Below are 20,725 nucleotides of genomic sequence, written 5' to 3'. Positions count from 1 at the left end.
AGTGAACGCCACAACATCAGCCCAGCATCACGTGTCTCACTCGTTCACTTTTTGATTTGACATACGAGTAATTTGAGTTACGAGCTCAGTCACGAAACGAATTAAACTCGTAAGTCAAGGCCCCACTGTATATTGCCTGTTTGGAGATAAACAGTGTCCTACTGAATATATACATGTGTGTGTTTAAATTTTTTCTTTAGCTTTATAGCATAATTTAGTTTGTTGTGACTTGGCTTCTTTGCTTTTCAACCTACCCATTAATCATGCTAAATATAAAGTATCTATTAAAATATCAATCTACATGACATTGGTGCCTGCTATTGAAGGAAAGAGTAACTGTAAAGATTCTCTACTATGAAAATATACTTATCTTTGTATCTGAAAACAAAGCTAGTATCAGTTAATGAAATAAATATGCAATGTCCTTAACAGTGATCATATTTATTCAATTATCATTCAGTTATCACCACCACCACCAGGCTAGTATCAGTTAATGAAATAAATATGCAATGTCCTTGACAGTGATCATATTTATTCAATTATCACTCAGTTATCACCACCACCACCAGCATCATCATCATTTATCACATAAATGAAAAAAGAGAAGATGGACATTCATTCTGGAAGTCCACTGTCATGATAAAGAACTAGTTAATATCTATTCCACCAAGAAGAGCTTTGTACCAGGGGGGGTCTAGGTTGGCCAGGTGCAGAGATGGCTCCATGACAAATGGCAGGCATTTGAGGAACAGTGACTACGGGTCTAAAGAAAGATTCTTTCACAAGGGGTCTTCCCAAGAACTGCTGCATCTAAAATAGAAACAGTAAAAAATAAAAACATCTATTCATATGAGCAATGATCTACAGTCAGAGAGCAATGTTTGGGGAAAAGACTGATTTAAAATCTAGTTACAAAGCACAATAGAAATAATGGTGTCATAAAATTATTTAAACATATGAATAGGCTATAGCAGAGGGTAGTGAAATATACTAAAGAACACTGAGAGAGAGAAGAAAACAGAGTTCTAGTCCCACTTCTCTCCATCTAGCTGCATAATCTTAAATGCCAAGTTACTAATTCCTATCTAATAAAGAGGTAATATGCAAATTGACCATCACTCCAACACACACACAATATGGCCGCCCCCATGTGGTCAAAGATGGATGGTAGGGGAGGGCAGTTGTAGGCAATCAGGCAAGCAGGGGAGGGCAGTTGGGAGGGACTAGGCCAGCAAGGGAGGGTAGTTGGGGGTGAAAAGGCCAGCAGGGGAGGGCAGTTGGCCTAATGATTCTGTTCTAAAAAGTATTTTGGAAAGTTGTACGTGTTTCTTAGGTTATGGCACTATGTTTCCCCAAAGGATAACATACATAGTATAGTATAGATATTAGTATATCTGATTAAGACTCACTGATCCTACAACAAGCAGGGAAGGGGCATAAATGGAAGGTGTCCTTCCTATTAAAGGTAGAATAGAAGATAAAATTTAAGGGAAAGAAAGTCCAAAGTAGAAGTGGAGGGGTGAAGTAGGATCGGGCCTAAGCAGGCAGTCGGACATCCCTCGAGGGGTCCCAGATTGGAGAGGGTGCAGGCTGGGCTGAGGGACACACCCTCCCACCGTGCACGAATTTCGTGCATCGGGCCTCTAGTCTATAAAATAAGAGAGTTGGATTAGGTGATCTTTGAGGTCCTCTCCCAAATGGAACATTATAGAACTATTCAAAGGAGCTCCTCCATGAGTACTGTCATTGCTGATGAGCAATACTGACACTCAAATTCCACGAAAGAATCAAAGTTGTCTATAGATAATATTACTTTTGCTATTCTGTATTGGAGAGACCTTGTAACACCTGATGGAATTTTGACTTTATGTTTAGCTCTATCCAAGAACAGTAGCAAGTTTAACTGGTGTGTGCCTGGAGGATAATGACTTGAAGACATGCTTATGTGTGTCTGCAATGATTTGAAGACATGCTTATGAGTGTTACTGCACTTCCCACAGAGTTGTGGAAAGCAAGCTCTTCTTAGCATCTACCAATAAGATGAATAAATTATTGGCTGGACCACAGAAAAGGACAGATTTACTGAGCATCTATATGTTCCAAGTCTAATACCGGCATAAAGTAGGAGTTCAACTATTTGTTGAATTAAAAAATTGAGTATCAGTATAGCTCTTGAGTAATTATCCTAAAACCAATAGGTAAAAGGTTAATGAGGAACTTATTGGATTGCTTTTTAAAAATAAGGGTTGTAAAAGTAAGGGTAATTATAACTAAACTGGAAATATTGTCAAGCGAGGTAAGAAAAATAAATTTTGAGACAACTGGGGTAATACAAAATTTAACTGGTATTATCTATAATAATAAAAGCATAATATGCTAATTAGACTGGACATCCATCCGGACGACCTTCCAGATGAAGCCAGGGCTGTGAGGGAAGCCCGGGTCCTGGGTGCCTGCCGGCGGCCAGAGGCAAGCCCAGCTCCCGGGTGCTTACTGGTGGCTGGAGGGAAGCCCAGATCCCGGGTGCTGGTGGCTAGAAGGAAGCCTGGGTCCAGGGTGCCAGAGGAAAGCCGGTGCCTGCAGCTGGGGGAAGGACGGCCTACTCTTGCACAAATTTTGTGCATCGGGCCTCTAGTTAAAAATAATTTACAATTCTTAAACAGAAAATGGTGTTATGATAATACCCAATAATATGAGTCCTCAATCTTTTAGGAATACATACTAAATTATATACGGATGATGTCACATGATATTTAAAGGTTTACTTTAAAATATTCCAGTGGGGAGGAAGAAAGAGATGGCATGAAACAAGACTAACAAAATGTTGATAATGTTGAAGTTGGTTCTTGGGTTCACAGAGGCTCATTATACTATTCTATTTTCATACATATTTTATATTTTCATAATATAAAGTTTTAAAATAATGAACGAATGGTGGGTACTAAGTTAACAGTCCTGCTCTCTTTGAGGACAACTATTACATAACACTACTTTGAGGATTAGATAGCTGAGATACAAACATAAAAATATAATGAAACACATAAAAAATAATGGGCTAAATTGGAACAGTGCCCAATATGTGTTACTTCCTGTAGAATTACAGTGAATCTTTGGGGTTTCTCTTTCATTTATGTAACACATTCCTTATCAGGGTAGTTGGGTATGATGGTGCTCTAAGCCAAAGATAATAATGTCTATAATATAGTACTCCTATAAAAAGCAGATTGACCAAAATATAAAAGGCAATACTATCATTATAAAAAAAATCCAGAGTGTGTGTCATACAATACTTTTAGCTTTGGATTTGTTTTTGAAACACAGTGAAAATCCAAATAATTTATGTAATTTTTAAATTCTTTAATTTATTCAACTATTTATTGAAATAACATTTCAAAGCTTTCCTACAAGCAGAAGTGCTGACATCAAAAGTGATCTGCCCCTAAATATCTCATACCTTTTTTCTTTTCCTATCCTCAGATCTGTTATGATAATAAAAATTATCACCTAATGATTCTGTTCTAAAAAGTATTTTGGAAAGTTGTACGTGTTTCTTGGGTTATGGCACTATGTTTCCCCAAAGGATAACATACATAGTATAGTATAGATATTAGTATATCTGATTAAGACTCACTGATCCTACAACAAGCAGGGAAGGGGCATAAATGGAAGGTGTCCTTCCTATTAAAGGTAGAATAGAAGATAAAATTTAAGGGAAAGAAAGTCCAAAGTAGAAGTGGAGGGGTGAAGTCAGCCTGCTAGGGTATTAGGCTGAAGTGTTTCAGTCATCTAGGGGTAACTTGAAAGCAGTGGAAATTCTGAGCATTCATCAGTTTTCTCCCATGATGTAGAGGAGTGACAAGATGAATGAAAATATACTACCTCTTTAGATATCAAATGCACCACCAAAATCGAGTGATACAATATAGGTATGTGACCTCAGTTGAGCCAGCCAACTAGTTTTATCATCTGAAGATGATAAATGGACATAATTACAAATGATATGCACATTATGTGCCTATCCATTTTGAATACACAATAAACAAGCTGCATAGTCAGTGTTTTATAGCCCTTACCATTTTATCACGATGAAGATGGGAATTTTTCAAAACGTAATATTTCTTACCAGTATCTCAGGACTGGGTGGTGGTGGAGGAAGCTGGATTGGAGGCAAGGTACTCAAGGCAAATCCTTGCTTCACCTGGTTAATTTGTTCATTGTATTGTGTCTAGTAGAAAAAGAAAAACACTATTTTAAAGCAAAGTCAACTTAAAAAAAATAGCATATAAAAATACTTAATGCGTTTTGAATAATACAGCAAAAAAGAGTGATTCTCAATCTATTGTCAAAAAATATATAAAAACAATTTCTGACATAAAAACAGTTCTATAGAACATCATCCCTGAATATAAATAGTTGTTTTTAGAAGTTGTTGATTAACAAGATACAAAGACACATAATTCATAGTAATTCTTCCATGTTTCCATAATTTTGAGCCCCAAACTTGGAATCACTTATATAAATAGAGTCTAAAGATTGGAGAACTTATGAATAATACACTGGCTGATAAATATGGGGGGAAAGTATCTGCAACAAAGACTTGGATTACTTACAAATATTCATTTTAAAACCTAGAGGAAAAATTTGAGAGAATATCAAATATTCATATTTGTTTATCTCAAGTTATACTTCTAGCTTTCTCCAGTTCCACAGCACCCTTGTTTTATTCTCCTGGATTTGCCAAAAGACTAATCCCTGAAGCTTAACATGCCTTTAACATTTTGTTGGCATTGTCCCTGTTTTGCTTTACATTTTATTTTGTAAACAACCCAAGAGCTGGAAAAGAAAGTCTTTTAGAAATCTCCACACAGAGAATACTGGTATGTGCTTGAAAGAAAACAAGGATACAGAACAAGGAGCACCTCTTTTGAGACTAGAACTCTGAATAAACCCAACAGAGATATTGAGCATAGTAAAGACTGAGTACTAAAGAGTCCAGGAAAAAAACAGTCAAGACCACCAACAAAAAAACTAGTAAGTAAGTAATGGTTTGAGGCAGCTTTTCATAATTGAATGTCATTGTTTGTGTTGTGAAGTCACAAAACAGTCAACATTATATATAAACTTTAAGATAGAAATACAAAAATATCCAAAACCAAATTAATATTCTGTTATTTCTTTACATTACCTTTATCATAGTCCTAATAGTATTAAACCAATAATTAAGAATTCATTATTTTGCATTTGGAATCCTATATAATAAAAGGCTAATATGCAAATTGACCGAAGGGCAGAATGACCGGTCACTATGACACGCACTGACCACCACGGGGCAGACATTCAACGCAGGACCTGCCTCCTGGTGGTCAGTGCGCTCCTACACAGGAGAGCTCCACTAAGCCAGAAACCGGCCTCATTGGGGGTGAGTGCAGCGCCAGTAGTGGGAGCCTCTCCCGCCTCCACAGCAACTCTAAGGATGTCCGACTGACTGACATCTCCAAGGGCTCCTAAACTGCAAGAGGGCGCAGGCTGGGCTGAGGGCCCCCACCCCCAGTGCATGAATTTCGTGCTCTGGGCCTCTAGTAATTACATAAAAAGTTAACATTGAAAAATAATAGGGGTCTGCTTATCTCCCTTTTTTTTAAAAAGAAAATATTTTTTTATTGGTTTTTATTAGAGGAAGGGAGGGGGAGGGGGAGAGAGATAGAAACATCAACAATAAGAATCATTGGTCGGCTGCCTCCTGCACACCCCCCATTGTGGATTGAGCCTGAAACCTGGGCATGTGCCCCCAACCGAAATCAAACCCGGGACCCTTCAGTTCGCAGGCCAACACTCTATCCACTGAGCCAAACCAGCCAGCGCATTAATCTTCCTTTTAATTCTGTAAACACACAATTACTAAAACCAAGTTAGGCATTTATTTATTATTGGAGCAGAGTTAGCTTTGAAATTCGAGAAAAGTTAGGTGTGAGGCAGACTGAGTTTATCATTTACTATACTAAGTTGGTTGCTAGCTACAACCAACTATGTGGAACTAATAGATCTCAAACATCAAAAAGGCATAAACTTTAGTAACTGAAATGAAATCTATGTTCTTCCTTAAATTTCTCTAGTAATTGTTTTTAATGTTAAATGTTTTCTTTAAGTATATACCATCTACAACATTCAGTCAATTTACTCTAAATATACTTTACAACTTACCCTAAGGAATGCAATCTTGTTTCTGACATCTGTCACAATGGCATTCCAACTGTCTACTGCAGCCTTTAACTGAAGTGATTCTAGGTTGCTGGTGTAGAAAGGAGACACAAGAGGAAGTTCTTTCTTTTTATATAAGAATTAGGTTTCCAAAAATTTCCTTTATGTTCTCTAGCATATATGTAAATAATGTAAAACAACAAAGTTATCTCTATCACCAACACTTACCTCAAATGGGCACAAAGTTGTATTAAAAATAAAAACAAGGACTAGAAACATAGGTATTTTTTTTTCCCCAAGAGAAAATATAACTTCTTCCGCACAGCCAGGTGTTTTTTTGTTTGTTTGTTTGTTTTCTAGAGTGGCAATATTTTTTAGGACATATTATAAAACCTTTGCACAGGAATTCCTCTGCAAAGAGGGAAGGCAGTAAAAGCCAAAGAAGGAAATTGCCCTAACCATCTGATGTTGAGAATTCTCTCATCTTGAAAGCAGGTTTTGGACTGTCTCCACGTGAACCCTAACATCACAAGGCCATAGTAGGCTTACCAGGCTCTTTTGCAAATTAGAAAAAAATACTCCATATGGGAGGGTAAATGAGAAAGAAGTATCTCTTATGCAAGGATAAATTACATTGTTGCTTCTATGCAGTGCATAATTGCCCAAACACAGCAACTCTACCAAAAATACCCACCAAATGACTTAAGTAGGAATAGCATTGTGGTGTTTTGGGTCTGCCATCTACAGAAGAGAGATTTCAAGAGACTGTTAAAACACCCCAGCCTAGTATCATCCAGTACAACAATTTTAAAAGAACAGAACAAGCTGCTATTGGGATCATCTCACACACAGAGGCTTGATAATATTATCATTTACAGAGCATTTTTCTCCCTCTACCAAGCAGAGACTGATTACTTAAAGCAGTGCTTTCCTGATGTGACTGCACATCAATATATCCTGGAAATCTTGTTAAGTCTCAGAGATTCTGATTCTTGGAAATAAAGAGTGATGACCATTAAAATAATTCTTTAGAAAAATGACGATGTGCCCCAGCTGGATGGTTCAATTGCTTGGAGCGTCATCCCATGCACCAAAAATGTTGTGGGATTGATCCCTGGTCAGAGCACATAAGGCTATCAATCGATGTTTCGATTGATAGACTTATGTTTCCTCTCTAAAATCAATAAACATTTCCTTGGGTGAGGATTAAAAATAATAATAATGATGCCTTGGTTCCAGAGATTCTAATTCTCTTAAGTTTGAATTTATACCTCATAAAATTATAAATTTAAGGAGAATTTCATACAATCTGCCCAATATTTGAAAATCACTCATATAAAGCACAGCAGGAAATTGCCTTTAATGTGTGATTTTAGATATGTTAATACTGATTCCCCCTCCCCCAAAGTACTCTGAAGGTATTTAAAAATCAAATTGGTATTGAAAAGAAAACAATTAGAAAAATTTTCCACTTAGAATCCACCTTGGTTTGTAAATATCTGATCTTCATTGTTGTCTGACTGAGATTTTTGATCTATTTGACTGCAGAGGAAGGGAAAAAAATCTGTCAGAAGCTATTATTGCATTCAGTAGACTTCTCAGTACTGCAGCAGAAGCAACAAAGAACATCCAAGTGACTAGGTGACCTTTGAGGTTTAAAAACCCAAGAGCTTCTTCATTCCAAAGACTCTAATGTCATTTATTTAAAACGAGAGGCCCGGTGCTCTAATTCGTGCACCAGTGGTGTCCCTCGGCCTGGCATGCAGGATTGGGCTGAAACCGACTCTCTGACATCCCCCAAGAGGGCACAGGCCAGGCCGAGGGACCCCACAGGTGCATGATCGGGGCCAGGGAGGGACGAGGGAGGTTGGCCAGCTGGGGAGGGACCGCGGAAGGGCTCCAGGACATGTCCAGCCAGTCTCGCTCAGTCCTGATTGGCTGGACGCCAGCAGCAAGCTAACCTACCAGTTGGAGCGTCTTCCCCCTGGTGGTCAGTGCATGTCATAGCCACTGGTCGACCGGTCAACTGTCTGCCCCCTGGTGGTCAGTGCACATCATAGTGAGCAGTTGAGCGGCCTTAGCATATCACTAGCATATTACGCTTTGATTGGTTGAATGGATGACCGAACCCTTAGCATATTAGGCTTTTATTATATACATCACAAATTATGTTCAACCTTGGAGCCACTTGCAAGTATCTCTGAGATCAAGATGAATTAAGGAAGAGGGAAAAGTTACCTTGCTGCCATCTGAGTCACCCTGGCAAGATGACTGAGGCATTCCTTTTCAGTCTGCTCTAGATGAAGCAAACCAAAATCTCTACGACACTGTAAGAAATACACCTGCAGATTTTTGAGAGAAAGAAAAAGAAGTTGAAGGTGTCCTTGTAAATGAATACATTCTTTTCTCAATCATTTCATATAAATTTTAAGCTATTTTTCAATCTCTTCCAATAGCACCCGAATTTCTTGACCATTGATGCTACATTATAAAAGCTTTTTGATCAATTCTGCAATTCTAATTTTTTATTCAATGGTTACTGGGTTTGTAAACATTCTAGAAGATTAGTTTTCAAACCTGCACATACACTGGAACCATCTCAAAAGTTTTTAAACCAACTTTAAAAAATGATGGCAGTCCCAGAGATTCTAATTTAATTTATACTAGATGTAGCCTGGGTATTGAGTTAAAAAAACTCAAAATAATCCTTGCTGTTTGTTTTCTAACAGATGAAGGGGTAAGAAAATAAACAGACTCTATAGGACCATGCAGTGCAATGGGCCTTGGAGGTAATCTAGTCCAAACCCACAGCAAGAATCCCTTCTGTACTATTATTGAAAATAGCTTATTATTCTCTTGGACAGCATTAATGGAATTAGAAACTTTCTCACTTAAAACAGTGAAAAACAAATGCAAACTTGAGCACTTAAGGTATTCTGAGTTTTTTGTTTTTCATTAAAGCTAGTACTCCAACACTTTAATTCTTCAGATATCACTCAATTGTTGACCTATGGATTTCTAAGAACTCTGCTAAAGAATAGAGCTTGGGAGATCTATAATGATTTTAATGTCAGTGAGCTTTCCAAAACTTGAATCTTATTGTATATCAAGTTTGGTTATCTATTAACAAAAACTATACACATACAATCTTTTTTTTTTCTTGAGAGAACCTAGCTGTGAGGTTCTAAGCCAGTCGTTCTCAACCTTGGCTGCACATTAGAATCACCTGGGAATCTTTTTAAAATCCTGATTTCTAGGCCTCATCCTCCGGAAATTCTGTTTCTTTGTTATGGGGTGGGGCCACAACATTAATAACAAAGAAACAGAATTTCCGGAGGATGAGGCCCAGAAATCAGGATTTTAAAAAGATTCCCAGGTGATTCTAATGTGCAGCCAAGGTTGACAACCACTGTTCTAAGCTAACCTAGAAGAAACTGGGTAACTTTCTGGGTCCAGAATGTAAACTGGTTTTTTACATTGGAGTGTATGATGTATATGTGCTTTTGGCAAATTTATGTAAGAAGCAAAGAAGGGAGATTATGGCAGCAGTGAAATATTATTCTTAAAAATTTAGCTTGGTGACCAGGCTTCATGAAAATGTTCCCATGATGTCTGCATTTGCTATATATATTGAAGCAAACACATTTCTTGGAGTCATTTGAGAAAAACAACATAAGATCATAACACTGTAGTAATCACATACAAAATGCCAATGAGTCAAAAAAACCCGCAAGGTTGGAGCTGATTTTTTTCAAGCTGATCCTAAAATGCCTTATTTCTCTTTATTTACAAAACAGTTTTAAAAAAACCCACCACATTCTTTAGTACATTAGTACACAAGTAAACTTGCTTCCCTGACCCTCCCTCCCTCTCTCTCTCACCTCAGCTGTTAAAGCTCTACTAGTTTCTGCATTCAGTTTGCTTAAATATGTTTTAATTGTGGTTTCCATATTAAGCTTCTCCATTTCCCACTGAGATCTGAAATACGTGATCATTAAAGAGTCAGTAACATTGCAGCAAGAACAGACTTTTCTTATTCAAGAGGAAGAAAGGTAACAAGCTACTCAATGAATAGATAATGATTTCTGAAAAGTATACAGCATATAAAAGCAGGAGAAGACAATACTTAAGCTTTATTGTTATCCTTTACTATCGAGAGCATAGAAGTTTTAAAGTTGTCAATATAGAGGTAATGATTTAAAACTTGGCTCTCAAGTTAAGTTGTCTGAGGATGAATCTCAGTTCCACAGTTTATTAAATGTGAAACCCTGGGCAAGTTACTGACCTTCCTTGTACCTCAGTTTTCTCACATGTAAAAGTGAAGGAAATTGTATTACTTACCTCAAAGAACTATAGTGAAAGTTAATTCAGATAATATACATAAAGCACTTTGTGTTTGGCACACAGTAAATAATGAATAAATGTCAGGTATTATCATAATTAATAAATTTTACCTAAAGTTTCTTTATACAAGCCTTTTTATCCAAGTAATAGTAACTGCAAATGTTTTTATTATCCGTGTCATTAAAGCTAGGTCACTGCAATGAAAGTATTTTATTTTTCTTAAAAAATATATTTTATTGATTTTTTACAGCGAGGAAGGGAGAGGGATAGAGAGTTAGATACATCGATGAGAGAGAAACATCGATCAGCTGCCTCCTGCACACTCCCTACTGGGGATGTGCCCGCAACCAAGGTACATGCCCTTGACTGGAATTGAACCTGGGACCCTTGAGTTCGCAGGCTGACGCTCTATCCACTGAGCCAAACCAGCTAGGGCACTGCATTAAAGTATTTTAATGTTATTACACTCAATGCCTCAGAATGAAAACAAATCCTACAGCTTAAGAGGAAGGGAGATGATGATAGGACATTATTTATCAAGGACATTATGGAAAATGGCTAACTGTAAGGTTTCTCTTTTTCTTATCTCATTTCACCCTGAGCTACAGAACTCCAGAGCAATACAAACCACTGTCTTAAATGGAAACAATTAATTGGAAATATAACATGGTAATAGGGAACTTTCACCAAAGCTATCCTCAATGTTTTATTATTATAAACATCTGGATACTTGAGTATTTGACAAACACTGAAGAGAAGCTTGATAAATCAATATATTATTAATACCATTAAGGTGAGAGTGTTTTGCGGGGGGTGGCGGGGGGTGATAAAATGTCCAAGAGAATTATTATACCATTGAATATTATAGAAAATTTGCCTACAATAAGACAAAAAATAGATAAATTGGACTTCATCAAATTAAAAACTTTTGTACTTCAAAGGCCATCACCAAGAAAGTGAAAAGAGCCCTAGCCAATTTGGCTCAGTGGATAGAGCACTGGCCTGCAGACTGAAGGGTCTCGGGTTCAATTCTAATCAAGGGTATGTACCTTGGTTGCAGGTTCGATCCCCAGGCCCAGTCAGGGTGCATGCGAGAGGCAACAATCAATGTGCTTCTCTCACATGAGGTTTCTCTCTCTCTGTCTCTCTCCCTCCTTTCCACTCTCTAAAAGTCAGTGGAAAAATATTCTTGGGTGAGGATTAACAAAAAACAAAACAACAAAAAAAGTGAAAAGACAACCAACAGAATGGAGGAAAATATTTGCAAAGATTTGATGAGGGTTTTGTATGGAGAACATACAAAGAAAATTAAAACTCTACAGTAAAAACACAATTGAATTTTAAAAATGGTCAAAGGATATAAATAGACATTTCTCTAATTAGACAAACAAATGGCCAATAAGCACATAAAAAGATGCTCTACAAAATTAACCATTAGGAAAATGCAAATGAAAGGAACAATGGTATACCACTTCACATCCATTGCAATTGGTAAAATAAAGACCGATAACCCAATAAGTATTGGTGAGGATATAGAGAAATCAGAACTATCATCCATTGTTGGTGAGATTGTAAAATGGTGAACTGATCTAGAAATTAGTTTGGCAGTTCCTCAAAAAGTTAAACAGAGTTAACCACATGTCTTAGCAATTGCATTCTTACATATATGTACTAGTACATCACCAAAAGAGAATTTAAACATGCCCACATAAAAACTTGTACACAAATGTTCTAACAGAATTATTTATTATAGCCCAAAATGAAAATAAATGAAATTGCCATTACCTGATGAAAAGAAAAAAATTTGATATATCCATACAATGGAATATTATTTTTCCACAAAAAGAATGAGTACAGATACATGCTATAACACGAATGAACCTTGAAAAAAATTATGTTAAGTGAAAGAAGTTAATCACAAGAGACCACACATTAAATGGTTCCATTTATATAAAATGTCCAGAATAGGCAAATCCAGGGGCAAAAAATAGACTACTGGTTGCCAGAAGCTTGGGGAAGAGAGAATGAGGAGTGACTTCTAATGAATCCAGGGTTTCTTTTCAGGGTGATAAAAATGTTCTGGAATTAGATAGTGGTGATGGTTGTACATTTCTGTGAATATATTAAAAACCAATGAATTATATATTTTAACAGTGTAAATTTTATGCAGTATGAATTAGATCTCAAAAAAGCTGTTATAAAAAAATTACCTGCAGGCAAATCTATGAATGAGAACAAAAGTTAAGTCAGTTTCATAAAGCAGTCACACCCAGTTGTATTGATTAGGGTAAAGAGATAAGAACTCAATAAGCTCTAGTCCCTGACAATAGTGTGATGTGAGACAATAATTTAGCTGATTTATTCTCTCACCAGTTTTCTAGGGCCAGAGCTAAAGTGAACATAACCTCCGAATTTGTCTAGGACACTTCTAGTTTATACCTGTTGCCTCAGTTATTATGAATACTGCTCAATTTCAGGCTCATAGTGCCCCAGGTTGGATGATAAATTATATGGCTGTCCTAGCCAGAACATGCTGAGTGAAATACAAAGTTTCAGAGAGGGTGCACTCAACCAAAGCAATGGCTGTTTGTACCTTTTCATGGAAAGTTGCTCTTTAAGGTTCTTGATCTCATTATCTTTAGCATGGTTTTGACGCTGCAATCTAAGCAAAGAAAAAAGTCATAAAATGTTAGAAATTATTTGTCATTATAGATGAGGAAGGATTAAGTATGTCCATTTGGGGCCAAATTGTTGAGTCTGAAAATAACTAAACTCTGATACCAAGTCCTTCTGAAATATATCTTATTTCTGATGTCTGATTTACTGACTTCACAAAGAAAGAACTAAGTTTAACTCTTTAGTTTTAACTAAGCTATAAATTAGAAAGCCAGCGACAAGAGTTATTTTATATTGTATTCCCAGCTCAGTGATTCGGAAAAATATCTTTAGTTCTTTGTACTTCAGTTTACCCACTAGAAAACAGAGATGGTAACTTCTGATGTCCTAGGACAGTGGTTAGCAAACTGCGGCTCGCGAGCCACACGCGACTCTGTCCCCTTGAGTGTGACTCTTCCACAAAATACCGACTTCTGCGCATGGGCCACGAAGTTTCAATCGCACTGTACATGTGCACCCACATGTGGTATTTTGTGGAAGAGCCACACTCAAGGGGCCAAAGAGCCGCATGTGGTTTGCGAGTCACAGTTTGCCGACCACTGGCCTAGGCCAGTTGTGGGATTGAGAACTTAAAGTTCCTTAAAGAGATATTATATCAAGTCATGCAAACTATTAAAGACTTATAGTCTGAAAGAAACCAGACCTAAAATATAGAAGTAATAAAGCTAAGTTCAAGTAAGAATTTTAATAAGGACTATGAATTAAAACTAGGAATCACTCATATAACCTAATCATGGGAAATCTGGATAAAAATTTTGTATAAATCAGAAAACATAATCTGTGATAGCTTAAAATTCATATGCAAGAAGCTATTAAGAAAAATGCAAAGTAATACTTTTTGGTTAACATATATTCACATCCTATTTTTTATGTTCCTCCCTTGTGCTGCTGCTGTATTTCTCTTCACAACCAAGCTTTTATATTGCCCTGTTAATCTGCTTCAGTATGAAGAGATTTATAGCAAAAACATATTTCTTTTTAAGTTTCTAATATGCGAGACATTTGAGATACATAGGAGTATTGGTTAATATAAATTATTGGAATAGTAAAGCCTTAAAACAATGACTTTAAATGTTGGCTAGAATGCTCACTACTTGATTTCCGAGACTATCCACTCAACTTTACTCGAAGCTTCTTAGAAGCTGTATAGAGACTTACAATCAATGTTCTATTGGACTAAAAATGTAATGAAAGAAACCAGATCTCTTTTTATATAAGAGGTCATGTTCTGAAGTAAATAATAAGAAATACAAGCTTTGTTATTGTAATATACAGGAGAATAGAGAGAGAGTTGGAAAGTAGTAAGATTTCTAAAACTGGCATCTTCCTTTCCTTTGATACATCCATATTTTACCCAGTTCCAGTTTACAGTGGGTGATAAGAGTTGACAGAGCTGCTAGGAAATACAGAAGACCTGGATTTGTAAGTAATAGAGGGTAAGGTATGCATAGTTCTTATCATCAAGCTTGGATATGAACCAGCTATATATGTTCAGGTAGTCATAACTTCAGTCCTATTTTTCTCATGAATTACATGATAGGGTAGAATTAGATTTTCTTTTCTAAAAGATCTAAAGTTCTCAAGCTTATTCTGGCTGGCTATTAAGTTTATTATATGGACTTTATTGACAGCAGTTTCTTAACATTTATTAAGTGCTTATTGTCACTTGTCCAAAATGTCACTTTTCTGTAAAACTCTGTTAAAATTGCAATCATCATCAATATTTATCAAACATTTACTGTAGGATTGGCATTGATTTAGGACAAAGAAAAAAAGTTTATTTTTTGCTTCCTACTAAACACCACATCCTAAGATGAAAGAAATCAACATTCTACAATTAAAGATTAAAGATTATTTATATTTTTATCACATACTCTTGGGATATGATCAAAGTTAAACAAAAATAGGCTCAAAAGCTTATATGAGAACACACAGTGCTCATACCTTTTTTTTTTTTTTTTTTGCCTAGATGCCCTCTGTCTTTTCTCCCATCTCATCTTACCTAGCCTAGGTTCAATATTATGTCTTTAATGAAGTTCTTATCGCAACAAAATCCCTATAAAATATAGCTCCATTTGACAGTTATGTGCTTTTTAAAAGTTTAAACTCTTCGAGATAATCGTAGATCCACTTTAAGTTGTAAAAAATGATACAGTCAGAACCCAGGTACTCTTTACCCATCTTCCCTGCAATGATATCCTGCAAAATGACAGTACAATAACCAGGATGCTGACAGTGATCCAGTTCAAGATACTGAGTTTTATTACCACAAGGATTCCTCGTTTTGCCTTTATAGCCATATCCACTTCCGTTCCACTCTCATCTCCTCCTTATAATCTTTAAACCACTTATCTGTTTTCCATTTTTATCATTTTTGAAATTTTGTCATTTAAAAAATGTAATAGAAATGGAATCATATAGTATATAAGCTTTGGGGTTTGGGATTTTTCACTCAGCAGAGTTCTCTGATGTCTATAGTATATGTAGAGATATCACTACTTCGTTCCTGATGGTGGTGTTTGTGTCTTCCCTTTTGGTCAGTTTGTTAGAGATTTGCCAATTTTATTGATTTTTTCAATAAAAAAAATTGTTTCAATAAAATAAAAACACAGCTTTGTTTCATAGATTTTTCTCTAGTTTTTTGTTTGTTTCTAATCTGTATTATTTCCCACTGCTTATTTTGGTTACTTTTCTTTTTTTGTGTTCTTGAGGTCGGAGCTTGTATTATTCATTTGAGACGACTTCTCAGAACTGCTTTAGCTGTGTCCCACAGATTTTGACATATTGTATTTTCATGTTAGATCAGTTCAATGTATTTTATTTCCCTTGGAATAATTAGGTATGTTTAATATAAAGTATAAATAATTATGTAGTTTCCAAGTGTTTGGAAATTTTCCTGTTATCTTAGCATTATTGTTTTCTAGTTTGAGTCGATGTGATCTGAGTGTATGCTTTGCATAATTTCAATTATTTTAAATTTACTGGGGTTTGTTTTATGGTACAGGTTATCATCTATTTTGGTGTATTTCTTGTGGATACTGGAAAGCATAAGGATTCTGCTGTTATCTGGTGAATTGTTCTATAAATATCGATCAGATCCTGTTGGTTGATGGTATTGCAGAGGTGGTCTATATCCTTGTTGATTCTGTCTAATAGTTCTATAAGTTGCTGAGTAGGGTGTTGAAGTCACCAACTAAAATTGTACATTTTTCTATTTCTTTCAGTTCTATCCGGCTTCGCTCCATATATTTAAGGTGCTGTTTTTGGTACATACAACTTCGTTTTGGTGCCTTCCTGGTGGATTGATCCTTTTATCATCAGTAATGTCCCTCTTTGTCTCCAGTAGTTTACTTTGCTCTGATGCTCATTTTATCATATTAATATATCTTAATACAGACACTTCTGGTTTTCTGTTTACATAATGTATCTTTTACCATCTTTATACTTTCAACCTACCTATGTTGAAATTGAAGTTTCTTGTAAATAGTGATTATTTTATCACATTTTTTGTTACATCTTTGAAATCCTCTCTGCCAGTATCTATCTTTAAATTGGTGTATTTAGACCATTTACTAGTACATTTAAGGTAATTATTGATATGTTAGTGATTAGGTCTGCCATTTTGTTATTGGTTTTCTGTTTGTTTCCTCTGTTTCTCTTTTCTTACCTTCTTTTGGGTTATGTGAACAATTTTTAGGATTCCATCTCTGTGTAGCTTTCTTAGTTATTGCACTAGGTATTATAATATGCACACATGACCTACTGTTATTGATCTTTTCCTATTTCTAGCAAAGTGTAGAAGGGCTGACTCACACTGCTTTGATAGAGAGAGGTAAGAGCTCTGGCACCAACTGGGAAGACGAGGGTAAAGGAGTGGTGGAGACTAACACCAGTGGTGGAGACTCAGCTTCCCATAGGGAAAGTAGGGATAAAACATACCATTGACTAGTCCCACCTCAAATCAGTTTGTTAAGTCCACAGATGCTGGGTAGAGGTAGAGGCTTAGCTTATAGATGGACCACATTGATGCTATCCTGCGAGAGGAAATGAGCACTATCTGCTCCCTCCTGGTGGAGAATGCAAGATCAACCGCCTGCTCAGTACTGCTACCCCAGCAGAGGAATCTGATTCCTGCCATCTGCTTTTGTCAAAGCATACTATCTTCTTCCAAGGAGTGGTATGGGGCTGCTGGTCTTTGGCTGGAGTAGGTGGGTAGTGCCAAGAAGGTTTTTAGTTGTTATATTTTCCTTTTCCTGTTCCTTTGGCTAGAGGGAACAGGTTTTCCTTGGAGTTTTCACCCTATGCCTATTGGCAGTTGGCAGTCTCTGCAGCACCTTGTCTAGGATATATGTGAGGCAATAAGGAAAATCACTGCTGTATCATTCCTCAAGTCCAAGGTCTCCAGACTGTCTGCTTTCTTCTTCCACCTCTCAGAGTCTTCCTGTTTATTTGTTCTTTTAGGTCCAGGGTATTTTAACTATAAGATGGAAGACTTATAAGTAATGGAGCAACTACATCTTGGTGAAACTGAAAGTCCCTCTGTTATACATAATTTTAATCCCCTATGTAACCTATACTCTCTACTAGCTAACAGTTAATGTCTAACACGTCTTGGTATCCTCTACCTATGTCTTACATAATACTTCTCACAGTTAGTACTTAAATGTTTGATAAATGTTTAACACTGAATGCTTATTGAGTGAACATATATATATATCCCCTAAAGTGATCTATCTGTAGTCTCGAGCATATAAGGGTGCCTAGGTCAGCTATCAGAGTTGAGAAGGGATATCCTCAAATTATGAAGGAGAGAGGAAATTCATCTGCATGCATGACATTACATTACTGATCTCTGGTATTATGTAACACATTTCTGGACTGGTCATTATCTTCCAGGCTAAAAGACAAAGTTTTGAATCCTTCTTAAGTGACTGCAGTGCTTAGTTAGCCCATGCTATCTTAGTTTACTCACCTACTTGTGAACTTGAAGGATCTCTCTAAGTCCAGCAGGGACAGGCCTGAAAGTATTTTCAACTGATATTAAGTTGCCAGAGCTATGGCAATCAGTTCTTAAAAACATCTTCAGGATGGATGAGATGATATATAGGGAAAAACTTAAGACCTAAATTTCTGCCAAGTATTTCTCTAATTTTACAATTAGTATTTTGGACTCCTCACTTTAAGATTATTTCCTAGAAATTACCTATTCTCCTTATTAGCAATCTAGGAACTGCGAAAGATTTCAAATTAGATTTCCTAGACTGGCCAGCATGACTCAGTGGTTGAGCAGTGATCTATGAACCAGGAGGTCACAGTTCGATTCCCGGTCAGGGCACATGCCCAGGTTGCGGGCTTGATCCTGGTGTGGGGCATACAGAAAGCAGCCACTCCATGATTCTCTCTCATCAATGGTGTTTCTCTCTCTCTCCCTCTCCCTTCCCCTCTGAAATCAATAAGAATGTATTTAAAAATAAATTAGACTTCCTAGATGACTGGTATCTTGTGGTACTATTGCTCATTAAAACAATTAAATTATATTATTCTTTAAACTAATACTCATCGGAGGCAGTGATTATTAGAATAAAATAAAGACACTTGTTTTTTCCTATTAAGTCAAAATTTTTAGTCTTAGGCATTTAATCCTTAAAGTTATAAGAGAAATGAAATTGGTGCAGTTGTGAAGAGTCTCCAGGAATTTAATCTATTTTAACTCTCTTGGTCTTGGAACACAAACACTCTGAGGGACCAACATAAAAAAATATACAACTGATTCCATGATGTCTTTGAGGAATATATTTATCATATGCTATAAAGAAAAGGCCAAACACTGATCACATTTTTATAAACTAAAATCATGATCTAAAAGTTAATTATCTTCCTCATGAAATTCTATTATCTTCACACTTGTTCATCTAATACATGAAAAGCTTGATATATAGAGTGAGCAGTTGCTTATTTCTCCATTTAGCTGGCAAGGCAAAAATAGAAATGGTTTTTAATCAAGTGCAGTCTGTGGTTGGCAGTTCCTGATATGCAGTCACAATGCCACCTAGTGGGCACCTATGATTATCTTTTAAAGACTGTTCACTATGGAGCAAACCCAAAATTTTGTTTTAAAAGGATTTGTACTTACTTGGAAACCTTATTGATTCCAAAAGCCACTTGTTGATTAAGAGATGCGATGATTTTATCTCTCTTTTTAATATGTACATGGTTTTCTTGCAACCGAAATATCACTTTTTTCAACTGCTTCTCAAAACCCTGCTCAAAGAAAAATACAATTTCAGTTAATTCTGCTCAAGTCACCAGACATTGAAAGAAAAAAACTGGGTTCTTTAGAAAAGAAGATATCATTTAGTTGAACATTTGAATTACCTCTGACTTGCCTCAGATCTAATGGCAAAAGTACTTACTTCACATTGAGCGCGCAATTTACAAAGCTGCTGTTGTCGAGCAAGCTTTTCCTTCACAATTTCTCCATATTCTGCAGATAGCTTACTGGTTGAGCCCTATTGAGCAAATGGAATAGGCATGCTTTATTTTCCTCTTTTAAAAAAGCATTAATATTTTAGTTATTTAAAGGGGATTTAAAGTTTTCATCTATCACCTATTCATGCTGTATAGGTATCAATGCAAACATCCCTTCTGATCAGTTTAGATAAACACAATCTCTCCCTCATTACAGCATTCACTAAATAATACAAGTTACTTGTCTACTGATGCTACAATTTGATAAAATTTCCTGGCATGCTTACCACTCTTTAGGCTTTTTTTTGGGGGGGGGAGGGCAGTTAATGCTTTTACTGTCCAAAAAACAAAAACACTTTATGAGGTAGGCAATGGATACTTCCATTTTGTAGATGATAAAATAGAGTAACTTGCCCAAGGTCACACAGACAGGCAGTGGAGGCACCTTAATTACCCAAGCACTTAATATTATTACATGACATACCTTAGTTTAATGTTCAAATTCTCCACTATATTACAAACACTCTAATCATAGGCCCATGTCATAGTATAACTCTTGAGACAAAGCAGATGCTAAATGATTTTTGAGTAAAAGCATGAATTTATTTCCAAAAGGTGTATGACATTTTATTCTATTTGCAAGTTCTCATAGTTTGCATGGCTATTAAATGAAAACCAAAGGCCCCACATTTAAATTATAGTGTCACATACAAAGCTTAGAATATTTCATTTCACTGAAAATATACACATCATATCTACACTAATAAAAGAGAAACATGGTAATTAGCGTACGACCGCTACCCTTCCCATTGGCTAATCAGCATATCCTTATGCAAATTAACTGTCAGCCAAGATGGCGGCCAGCAGCCATGCACTGAAGCGAACAGGGAGGCTTGCTTGCTCCAGTGACAGCGAACTCTGTGTTCCCTGCCTGCCGCTGCTGGCCTCTCAGCTGCAACTCTAAGCAACTATGTTGCAAATATAGAAGCTAAACAAAACCCCAGAAACCGGCTTTCAGTCAGCCGGGCTTCAGCCAGCC

General features: G+C 36.5%; 1 protein-coding gene across 9 annotated transcripts in view; it reads right to left on the bottom strand.

Annotated features, from left to right (window-relative positions):
* The window catches only part of DZIP3 (DAZ interacting zinc finger protein 3), a 131,056-nt gene that overhangs the window by 29,523 nt on the left and 80,808 nt on the right, over window positions 1-20,725 (bottom strand). For 7 of the 9 annotated variants that reach the window (XM_014540846.1, XM_014540850.1, XM_014540841.1 and 4 more), the window contains 9 exons: window positions 19,632-19,727; window positions 19,352-19,479; window positions 13,136-13,204; window positions 12,328-12,423; window positions 10,080-10,176; window positions 8,437-8,540; window positions 6,202-6,289; window positions 4,124-4,225; window positions 685-810 (listed from right to left, as the gene is read on the bottom strand). In XM_014540846.1, the coding sequence (XP_014396332.1) occupies window positions 685-810; window positions 4,124-4,225; window positions 6,202-6,289; window positions 8,437-8,540; window positions 10,080-10,176; window positions 12,328-12,423; window positions 13,136-13,204; window positions 19,352-19,479; window positions 19,632-19,727 (906 nt within the window). The remainder of the gene's footprint in view (window positions 1-684; window positions 811-4,123; window positions 4,226-6,201; window positions 6,290-8,436; window positions 8,541-10,079; window positions 10,177-12,327; window positions 12,424-13,135; window positions 13,205-19,351; window positions 19,480-19,631; window positions 19,728-20,725) is intronic. The other 2 variants (XM_005856986.2, XM_014540863.1) reach the window with 1 other exon arrangement.

The sequence above is a fragment of the Myotis brandtii genome, unplaced genomic scaffold, assembly GCF_000412655.1.
Source record: "Myotis brandtii unplaced genomic scaffold, ASM41265v1 scaffold106, whole genome shotgun sequence".
In the NCBI taxonomy this organism is placed as follows: domain Eukaryota; kingdom Metazoa; phylum Chordata; class Mammalia; order Chiroptera; family Vespertilionidae; genus Myotis; species Myotis brandtii.
Note: the sequence above shows the minus strand (reverse complement) of the source record. Positions and strands in the feature narration are given on the sequence as shown.